Here is an 11,623-nt window from a genome sequence, read left to right on the forward strand (position 1 = left end):
TTACAGTCATCACAGGTCACTTTACCACCGACTTATCACTTCAGTTGTGAGTGTGCGGTTGCTGTCATTACATTTTAGAGCACAAATCCTCTTACCTGCCATCGCTCTGGAATCCCGTCACTGACTCCTGGATCAATTTCCATTCGCGCCCAAACTCCTCCCTGTGCGTAACGTAAGTGCGTAAAGCGTCACTTACAGATTTCACTCAACAGATCGTGGTTCATTTTGAATGGTTGTTATAGGCTGCTCCAAACAACAGAGAAGCATCTGGCTTATGTGTCCAGATGTTGGCCAGAGAGGACGTATGGGTGGAGTTAAGAGTGTCTGCTTCTTTTCCTACAATGGACTCAAAACTGTGGAAGGCCATTTCCGCCACTCAAAGAAAAATAAAAAGCCCCATAGTAAGTCATAATTATGACTTTGTTTTATAAGTACTTTTCAGATACTTATAAGTTTACCTCGGTAAATAAATACATAAACAAATGTGACAAATACAGCGGAAGAAAGTTCTTTATTAGTCTCTCTTAGGGGAAATTCAACGCCAAGTCCTTATGGACTGAGCTTCTGCCGCCCCAAAAACCTTTTTAGTATGGCAAATATATCAGTATATCAAATTCTGAAAAATACCTAACTAATACTAAAAAACAATAATAGTAATAATAAAATAAAAAGGGCACCATCTGCCATGGGAAAGCAGTATGTGGCTTTCAGGTGGGCCCTATTTCCTGGTGCGCATCACTACATAGCATGTCACATGCATCACATGCACATGCATGCGTAGAAGTGTGTGACAGTCAATTGCAGGGTTACTCCTACAAAAAGTTGTACATTTAATGCTACAGATAGTTATTACTGGTGATAACATATCTGTCAGTGTTCATTTCCTCTGCTTTGTTTCAATATCATGGATAGCATTGTGTTTATTAATGGAGACAGTTGTTTGGAAATTTGAATGTAATACACAACACTGACATATTTTCATCTTAATGTACAGAAAATAAAATATAACTTAAAAATCCCCCTGAATATGTAAAATTTGGCTTTCAAGGGAGCTCCCCTCAGCTCCCCCATAATTTGAACCATAGACACCAGTGCACCATAGTTGTAATGCGCTTTATCACGTTTTGTCCACTGGAAGGCGCTATAGAGAGCACATTATCATGTTGTCTTGGATGCTTAATGTTTTATCTACCACAGAGGCATCCAAGTGGGCACTTATTCACTGATTTTTGAATATTTCATATCTATCTGTGCAAATGTTCGTTACATTTATTGGGTTCAGTTTGAAGAAAAAATGTAATTATAGTCTTTAATGTGTGTTTATTAATTTAGTTACAGTGATTTTGGCTACATGTACATGTAGCTACAAACCAAGTAACTAACTCATTTGTATCGCCCAGTGTCACACGTGTCAGAGAGCAAAAACAGACCCACAACAGCAGACATTCACATCTGACCCAAGAAAAAATCCTTTAACCTTTAATCCTTTATCAGTTTTCAAATGTAGGTGTTGAGTAAAGTGAAAGTGAACACATTTAATATTTTAAACTGCAACCATTTAATTTTCAAGCATCCATATAATGGCAAAAGCTGGTTCACAACTCACTGGATAATTATTGAAGCACTAATTCTGAGGGGTTTCTTAAACTCTTCAAACTTAAAACTTCAAGTTTATCTAAAGAAGACAAGAAAATAATCAGTCAGCAAGACTTTGTTTAGTCTTTTTCAAAATGTTAATAGTTTCATTTTGATTTTAAAACTCTGACTGGCTTAAGTTTGTTTTGAGGTGAAAACACAACATGAATTTTAGATGAATGATGAGTTGTAAACAGTTTGAACTAACATCATAAGAAAGAAAATATTCAGTGCGTTGCTGCCGTTGAAATGGATGTACATGGCACTGGTTTTCTACCTGGAGGTTAAAAACTATTATGATTCGATCTATTAATCCTCTGTTTGAAACACTTTTGGCTCCTGACTTCTTAAGGCACCAAGTCCAGTCCAAGTTCTGTTACAAACTAGCTGCACATAATACAAATATGTGACATCTTGATGTCACCCATAACAAAGGCTGGATTACAAACGAGGCGTTTCAGGCACTTCAGATACAGTGTTTTCTGTAAGAGTGATATCTCCCTGTGACATGGACTTTGATCTTTGTGACTGTAGACCTGTTATATGCACAAAAGGCTTTATAACGTGCACACACAAGAATGGGCTTAATTGTGCTTAATCAGCTTACTTAAAAACATAAGTACAAGAAAAAGTGCAATTGATTGAACACCTGTAAATTTGCAGGCAGGTGTATGATTTGGTTTAAGAAATAGAAGCCTGGTGCAAACAATCATACAATATCCTGTTTTTATTTTAAAGTACATTTTTATGATAGTCACAGGTAATACAAATTAATATGCAACCGTTGAGAAAACATGATACATTGTTACAACCAAGAATAGAAAAAAGTAATAAAGTATCTACCAAAAATAAACTCTCTCAGACGCTTGAGTATTGTTATGGAAGAGGAAGTAACGGCGATAAATATGCCCTGTCCCAACTTTTTTGGAAGATGTTGCAGGCATCAAATTCAGAATGAGTGTATATTTACAAAAAACAAAGTACTGTATTCAATTGAATATATGTCTAACTGAATTTGCAAATCATTGCATTCTGTTTTAACTTATGTTCTCCACAACATCTCAACATTTTTGAAATCACAGTTTCTACATCCAGAGGGAGAGGGGTAAAGAGAAAAAAAGTGCTTGTAGCAGTTTGGCTTCTCACAGTTGCACACATGTTGCAGTTAAGAAATTTCCCGATTGTTTGACATTTGTGCAATTGTGCAATGATTTAAGGACATGTAAAACAAAATTTAGTTTTATCTTTGGAAGAGACACAAAACGGCTGCAAATGGTGAGGTTGCATTTTCCATCTCTTTACTCCTGCCCTGGGTCAGCGCCCAGAAGGCCCATTCGAAAATCCGTCCATAACCTTCATCAATCCAAGTCTGTGTTAACCAGCACTCAATCTAGTCTCATAAGCCTGGAAAGAAGTAAAAGCGCTTTGTAAGAGTGCATCTGTCTTTGGTTGGCATCTGTCTTCTGTTCTGAATGGAAAAGTCTTCAAAGCGTCTCATGACCTGCGCAGTTAAAACAAAGCACATATGAAATTAACGTGAAGAAGAATAAAACAAGAACATCATCATGACTGCTGAGCTTATTATAGTTTGTACATGAATGTTTCACATCCAGAAAACAGTTTTCACTGGCAAAACTTACTTTTCTGAAAAGTTCCTCAATATCATCCTTATGTGCAAAGGTGTTGAATACCTCAACCACATACTGAATAAGAACAGACCCATGATCTGTTTGTCGATATGAGACAGTATCTGGAGGAAAAACAAAAAGTAATTATTCATAACCATTTATATTAATATTCACTGTGTGACGAGCTACAGAATAAGATCTGATATTAGTATTTAAAGTAACTCACCAGGTGTGCTGGAGAGCAGAGAAATGAAGTCTTTTTCTTTGTGTACATGTTGTACAGCATCATGCACTCTGTCTTCTCCACCGGCAGGCGGGGACGGACCATCACTAACAAGTGCTGATCCTCCCTCCTCTGAAACACATGTGGCATACTGTTAATACAACACACGAGGGCCTTGCTCCCTGAAAGACTTGGACAGACGCTTAGTGCATCTGTAAGCACAGACTTTCATGTCAACCGTTCATCTAATTGACTTAACACTTGGTGGGTGTACTGTTGAAGACCCAAGGAAGTGCAGTGTCAAATCTGGTGCAATTTGGACAAATGGTGGCGCTATGACAATGAACTTTACATTTTTGGCTGTGACTTTTGAAAGTCTCAGTCTCTGAAAATGCATTTATTTTTTATTACATAATGTAATTTATTATCAATCATTTATGTTAATCTTCATCGTTATTATGAGCTATAGAATAAGATCTGTGACCAGTTTCACAAAGACAGACTTGGACTATGGCTTAGATATAACAGATAGTCAGACATCAGAGAGATGTCTAAATTCATCTGTTGCACGAAGCAGTCTACTTCTCTATACTGTCTTAAGTAGGACTACAGCACAATGAATTCTGGGTACACTGAGACCTTTTTCAAATTAAAATAAATGGCTGACTGAGTGGCAGTCCCGCTTACAGACGCAGTGACAGTAAACAGTATTCAGAAAACAAACTCAAAAAACTTGGAGGACCCCAGGAAAAGATTAAAGACACTGTAGGAATGCTGCTGAATGTGCTAGAAAAACACAAATTATGACCCATATTCTCATCTTTTTTTGTTGTTGGGTGTTACTGTACAGTTGGTGGCACTGTTTGTTACCATAGTAACATGGGTCTTAAGCATGAGTCTGTCTGGGGATAAGCAAGTTAAAACATTTCACACAAATAAAAACTAATCTATAAGCAAAACTAAGACTAATCTAACACTACAGACTCCTTTAAAACATGATTGTGAAACCAGCCCCTGACCAAAATGAAGTTAACTCACCAGAGGCGCTGGAGAGAAGAGAAGTGATGTCTTCTCTGTCTGTCCTTCGCACAGTATCATCCTCTATTGGACGGGGCAGTCCCACATCTTCACAGGACATGGCTGGGTTTGCACCATCGCTAACAAGTACTGAACCCCTATGACCTAAAACACACGTGGCACACTTTAAAGACAACACTTGAAAACCTTGCTCCTTTAAAGACGACTGACAAGGCATTCGCAGACTACTCAATAAATTTATATTGATGTTTGGTATGTATGTAAGAATAAATGACAATCACCTCCTCTGCAGGCCTGGATGATGATGATCTTGGGTTTGTTCAGCAGCGCTGGACATTTCTCTGAGCCCAAGTGTTCGTAAATGTTGTCGACGGGGAATGTTTTTGAGTCGACACCAAAGACAGCTCCCAGCAGCCCATGAGACATGATGACCACCAACACGCTGTCCGTCTCTTTGAGTTTAGGATGTTTGGAGAACTCAGTCAAAGCAGCATCAATTTCCTGAGAGAACACAAAAAGTCAGAAATCAGTTACTGTATCACTAAATCAGCCAAAAATATGTTTTTTTTTTATTTTCCACTTTTACAAATCACCTGTGCTGTGAGGTTTTTGTATTTCACCACCTCGTATCCCAGAGATCTGAGTAGTTTCTCCATGTTCACCTCATCTATCTCAGCTCCACGCCTCCGCATAAACATACCATTAAACTCTATGTTAGTGATAAGCAGGGCCACACGACTCCCAAAGGACTTTTTGGTCACAGGGTAAATCTGAAAAACAAATTTAAAGAAAAAAAGTTAAAAATATATAAATACCACAGCTCATCATGATCATTTACAGGATAAATGTAAATTATATACTTTTAAGAAAACCTTTCTACTCCCACTTGTTAAAAAACACCTTTCCATTGAGGTGAGGTAAACTGAGATGAACAGGAACTTAATATGCAGTAAAACTAGTTGTCTCCATTGTCTCCAATAATGGCAAATAGCTGAGAATAAATCTATCATTAAATATTTGATATCAATAGTTGATATGAGTTTTGTGAATGACTTACATCTGTGTCATTCTGTTTCTCCTTCCAGAATGCATCAGTGGTACTGATCGGCGTGATCGACCGTTCCTGCTTCTTCTGGGGCTCTGCAGCTGGAAACAACAAAAAAAAATCTGTTCAAAAAGATGTACTTCTTGAAGTGTACACACCTGTGTCATACCAGTTTGAATCCAAATAGGATGAAGGTCTCTGTAGCTGAAATAAGACAGCTCACCCGGCAGAGCAGGTTGACTACAGAGCAGACCCAGTTCAGAGGAAAGCATACGGTCTCTGTTGCAAAGGTGAGCAACCATCATCCTGCTGGCCAAGTCCCCCTTCCTCTTCACTATGTCGAAGAGAGATCGTGCTCTGTCTGCTGTGGTCCGGTTCTCCTCCAGTATCGAGTCTTTCTCCTCATCATTCAAGACACCATCCTCTAAAAAGTCATCCAGGAGCTGATTGAGGACGACTTTGGACACCTTCTTTACAAATTTGCTCCTCACCCTGGCAAGCTCATCTAGAGAATGAAGGAAGAAGCCAAAAAAGTTACACAATTTGAAAAATTTCCTCTTTACTTTAATTACTAACACAATTATGAGACATTAGGAATATTTACAAAAAAATGCTGTTCTGTAAAAACCATATATCTCCAAAATGGCAAGAAAAGAAACAGTCCTGTTTTCAGCTTTATGAATGTGTCGTCATAGAATGGGTTTTGTAAATGGTTTCTTTTGTGTAAGAAGCAAGAAACTGTTTTCAAAATATTTCAGTAATACTTAAACTTGGTTGCCACTTTATCGTATAATCCAAGCTACAGGTAATACAGTCTAACCCACTGATCTCACTGAGCACGTCACATCTGTTCCACTGTCTTGATCTGTCCACACGTGGCTGCAGGTCCCACCAGCAGCGTTTTTCCCGACTGATTATGTTTACTTGCTCAGATTTTGTTGATTAGCCCCCTAGTCTCCTTTATCTTTCTGCACTACCACAGGTAAGTAGTCTATGTAGTTCAATATGTTCTTTTCTGTCTGTTTTTATGATCGTGAGTCTGCACGGGGCGTTTTATTTTGTAAAATGACCAAATTCTCTATGCACTTTTAATGTCTGACTTCCTGTCCTCTCAATCTGGTGCAGACACTCCAGATCCACTGACGTACATCAAGTTGACGGATCCATCAGCACATGATGGGTACGGTGCAGTGAGTTGATGGATGGTTCGCCATATCTCTATTCACATAATCATGAATAGACCTCTACTTTATGCAAATGAGGTCTGTCAAATGCTTTGTAGCAGACTCACCAAAGCCCAATCAAACGATCAAAGTAGGCAGTGCTGATCAAATATCAAAAGATTCTGTTAAAACGTTGCCTATTTCTCTCCTAAAATGTTTTCAAAAACATACTTTGGTGCCCTGTTTACCTGAAAAATTAGAAAGTTTGTGACCCAGCCACCACGTTGACATGATCTGAGCTAAAATCAAGCACCGCCCACTGGCCAGAGCGTGGGGTGTTCTGAGATGCGTTATCACTGGATTTGGTGTGTCTACACTGTAAAACCAGACAAATATTTGCTTTTAACTACACTACACTTCAACTAAACTTCAAGTTAAAAAAATCATAACACACTGATGTTATATTTGATGTTTAGTCTGACTACAAGTACACTCAAGTATGCTAAAGTTAATATACATATTTCATTTTCACTAGGGTTGTCTTTCTACCTTCAACTAGGTCTACAACTAACGATTATTTCTACTATCGAATAATCTTTTGTTTATTTTCTCGATTAATTAATCCTGTCACAATCTTGTTGGTTGAAAAATTATTTTCAAGTAGGCCTGGGCAACATCATGGGTGTCAAACTCATTTTAGTTCAGGGGTCACATACAGCCCAATTTGATCTCAAGTGGGCCGAACCAGTAAAATTAAATCATAATCTATCGATTGTTCTGACGATTAATCGAGTAATCAGATAAGAAATATTGCGTGTTCTGCATTTTTTTCTATTACATTAATTTTGCTTTATTTAAGAACAATGGTAACATACAAAAGAGAAAATAAGACAGGTCTATTAAATGAACAACTATAAATTGCTAAAGTAGAAATACTCACTAAAGTAACTTTACTTTTAATGTAGATTTACTTTTACTGTTTTTACTTTACTATTTACTTTTTTTTTTTTCAAATACAAAGGTAAAAGTAAAGGTAGTAATGTTTGCAGAAACCACAAACAGAAGATGGAACTAACTCTTTTAACTGAAATAGTCACCAGAATGTTTTGTTCACATGTTAAAATCACAACATTTTTCTTCTGGAGCAGGACAGACGCTCCCAGACCCCCAGAGGACAGGGGACAGAGGACAGAGGACAGGGGACTGGTTTACCAACATGCCACCTTTTTCTCCTCTTATGAGTTTGCAGGTCTGTATTTAGTATTAAAAAAATACCAATAAGAATACCGTTAAAGTACAACAACAGCAATAAAAATGTTGATTTTTCAAAAAAGGAAACGATAACATGGCCTCTCTCCTGACTCTCCTGTTTTATGTATAGGCCTCCTTATACAGTTGTTTAATTTTATAAGTACGTGTCAATGTCATTAACCATCACGTTAGTTTCGACTGTTGTAATAAACTCTGTCATTAACAAGAAGTCTCCTGGTCTCCTTGGTCTGTGTGTTTCCTGATCAGATAAACCAGCGCCGAAAAGACTAGAAAAGTTGCGCCAGTTAAAATAGAGGCGTCCCGTCAAAATTTAAAATCTCTTCATAATTTATTGGTTATAGGTCCGGGTCCGTATAGGATGGCGTGTGGGTCCGGACTTGGACCACGGTCCGCCAGTTGGGGACTAAGGCAATATAATATCGATATATTGCCCAGCCCTATTTTCAAGTCTTTCCTGTAACAGTTATTTTCATTGTCAATTAATCTGTCAGTCATTTTCTTGATTAGTCGATTAGTTGTTTGGTCCATAAAATGTCAAAAACGTTAATGCCGAGACAACAACCTCAGAAACCAGAAAAAAAAAAAAACACAAGTAGTATTGACAGCTAAAATCAGATTTTTTTCTTTTTCTATTACTAATCCATTGTCAAAATAGTTGGTGATTAACTTAATAATTGATTAATAAACAATTATTCGATTAATCATTGTAGTTCTACTTTCAACACTGTGTTCTTTCTGTTCTCTTCACTTAGCTCTGTCTGTCTGTCTGTCTGTCTCTCTCTCTCTCTCTCTCTCTCTCTCTCTCTCTCTCTCTCTCTCTCTCTCTCTCTCTGTCTGTCAGTCTGTCTGTCTGTCTGTCTCTCTCACCCGCTGTATTCACTGTGGGGACTTTTACACTGATCCAGCCAGAGCTTCCCTCCTGACCGTCCCCTTCAGCTCTGACGAACATCTGCATGCAGGTTCCCTCCAGCTTGTTTAACCGGGTCAAAACAGCAGAGAGACCCTCGTTCATGCGATGTTCGGCTTCACGCTGCTCCGTCCGACCTGTTGACAAGCGCTCTTCAATGTTGTCGAGGCGTCCCGTCAACTTCATCAACAGTTTCGTGATGTCGGCCAGTGAATCCTCCTTACAGGCGGCAGTCGAGCTCGCCTGGAGGTCAGATTCACCGCTTTCACTTTCCTCCCCCCGACGCTCCATGGTCTAAAAACCGAAGCCGACCGGTTTCTATACATCGATGCTGATTATAGTACAACTCAGACGGCTGAGTGGTGAAAAATAATGATCAGGAACAGAGTTTAATAATAAAGTGGAGAAGAAAGCCATGCCAGCACTCGACTTCCGACTTCCCTCTTCTTCTTCTTGTTCTTCTTCTTCTTCTTGTTCTTGTTCTTCTTCTTCTTCTTCTTTTGGTGTTTTATGGCGGTGGCCGCCGAGTGTCGATCGGGAAATTAACTTACAGTTAGTAATTCTGATGATAAATGTAAAATAAATTACAAACGAAACCAAATTCATTAAAAAAATATTCCCACGCTTTCTCCTCGTCTTCCTCTTTGGTTTTACCAGCGTACTACAAACCAACGTCAAAGGCGCATGTCCACACCTACTCTGTGGCGACGTCAAGTTATGAATATTTAAAGACTGTCCTTGAAATGAGAAAACAAATGTTATTCCTCTAGTGTTCAATGTTTGATTTTAAGCAGTTCATTTAAAATGCCCAGTCTTGGGCAACCTCACAGCACAGGTGATTTGTAAAAATGGAAAATTAAAAAAAACATATTTTTGGCTGATTTATTAAAAAGAACATTGGAATTGTAAATAAATAACTTTTTTTTTTTTATTATTATTAAAAGAATGAAACAGGGAGGCTGAGTTTGCACACTCATATCTCTGCCACCAGTGGAAAACTTTGGTAAAAAATACTATATTGACAGAAAAGTGCACACATCTGTGTGTCTCATAAACACACACCCAATCATTCAGAGAACATTCAGCATTCATTTGAACTCTGACTAATATGAAACGGCTGAACTTTAAAATGATTTTTAAATCAAATTTATGTATTTAAATATGAGTAGTATCTTCATTCAGTATTATTCTACAGTTATTAATTTATAGTATTAAAATTAACACAGTAATGCCTTTTACAATAGCTGAATCAATGTTGTGATGAAAAATATTGATTATTATTGATTATTACTGTAATAACAGTTACAGTGCTGTGGGACTGTTGTTAAAATTGTATGGGGAAAAATACACAAATGGTTGGTTACAGAGAATGTAATACCTGTTTTTGAATATGATATTATAAGGTTTGGTGTTCTTTTGCAAAATATATTATGTTTAAAATATATTATGTATGTTTTTTCTGTTGTAGTATTTTGATTATAGGTCATTTTGTAATCCTTATTAATATTTATCCACATAAATGTAGATTTTTTTTCATGCAGCTCCTTGTTTTATAGCATTTAAAAGCAATTTGAAACTTTTCTCTCAATCTTTAAAAAAAACAACAACTGAAAAATAGAAGTGCCTTGAGACAACTTGATTAACTTGAATTATATGTTATTTAAATCCCCACTGGTGTATATTTAATTTATTTACTTGTTATTATTATAATTATTTTTCTCTGTTTAGTATTTCTGTTTTGATTTGTTTTGCTTGTTTGTTTATTTTGTTTTGGTGTTTTGATTGAGGCTGCTTGGATTTAGTGTTAAAGGTGTTTAAAATGATACTGTCTATTTGTTATTTGAAGATGCTGAGGTTGGAGCCACAGCACACTGTCATCAAAAACATTATGGTGCTTTATGTGATGTGATGAGGACAAGGAAGAAACTGTACCTCCTTCTTTTCCGCCAAAAAACAACACATAGCCTACAGTACTTGCAAATACTGGACTATAAAGTATAAAATTTGTTCAACAACTCCGAAGGTTCTTTGCTTGTTGGTCTTTTAGCATAAGTCTATGGCACTGTATATTGAATTAATTGTATCTAAGTAATTATAAGTATAGTAAGTCAGCAAGTTGTAAGTAATTTAATATAATTAGGAGGATGCAAAATACAATGTAAAACAACAGATGATGTGACTTGTTAGTCAAGCATTTATTTGTGGTAAAAATATAAATGATAAACCCACTAAAGTAATCAATAGTGTATATAGTACAGTAGCCACTGATGTATCTCTACATTAGATTCATCAGACCAGTGCCACCATCTGTATGAAACAGAGTTCATACTGTGAGTTACCATCTCAGCAGTACAAGCCCCTCATGAGGGGCAGTAAATAATTACTGAATTTATATTTTTGGGTGATCTATCCCTTTAATTTTAGAAGGTTAGACACACATTAAGTCCATTAAATGCCTGGAATGTTAATCATTTTCTTGTATTGATATTAAGTATTTTATTTTGATATTTGATGAGTATTTATTATTTATAACAACATACTTTTTGATATATCTGTGGCCATCTCTGCTCATAAATCAGTTTCTAATGCAGGAGGACCCGCTGGTCTGGGCCACACTATTGAGGAATAATATGAGCTAATGCAAGATTGTAACGCTAGGCGGCGATAAACCATTTAACTGAATTTTATGAGACGCTAAAGAAAATCAGAGAA

At 37.1% G+C, this 11,623-nt stretch overlaps 1 protein-coding gene across 1 annotated transcript; it reads right to left on the reverse strand.

The window, feature by feature from the left end:
• Positions 1 to 3,031: 3,031 nt before the first annotated feature.
• Positions 3,032 to 9,563, reverse strand: LOC146328774 (caspase a-like). The gene is made up of 9 exons (XM_084716684.1): positions 8,872 to 9,563; positions 5,793 to 6,074; positions 5,582 to 5,670; positions 5,118 to 5,294; positions 4,806 to 5,025; positions 4,525 to 4,668; positions 3,490 to 3,618; positions 3,276 to 3,385; positions 3,032 to 3,136 (listed from the first exon to the last, which is right to left on the reverse strand). The coding sequence occupies exons 1-9, from the start codon at positions 9,200 to 9,202 to the stop codon at positions 3,032 to 3,034; spliced, it is 1,587 nt and encodes a 528-aa protein (XP_084572810.1). The 5' UTR covers positions 9,203 to 9,563.
• Positions 9,564 to 11,623: the final 2,060 nt, after the last annotated feature.

This window comes from Lutjanus erythropterus, chromosome 4 (assembly GCF_056507025.1).
Source record: "Lutjanus erythropterus isolate fLutEry1 chromosome 4, fLutEry1.hap2, whole genome shotgun sequence".
NCBI classification, from domain to species: Eukaryota; Metazoa; Chordata; class Actinopteri; order Lutjaniformes; family Lutjanidae; genus Lutjanus; species Lutjanus erythropterus.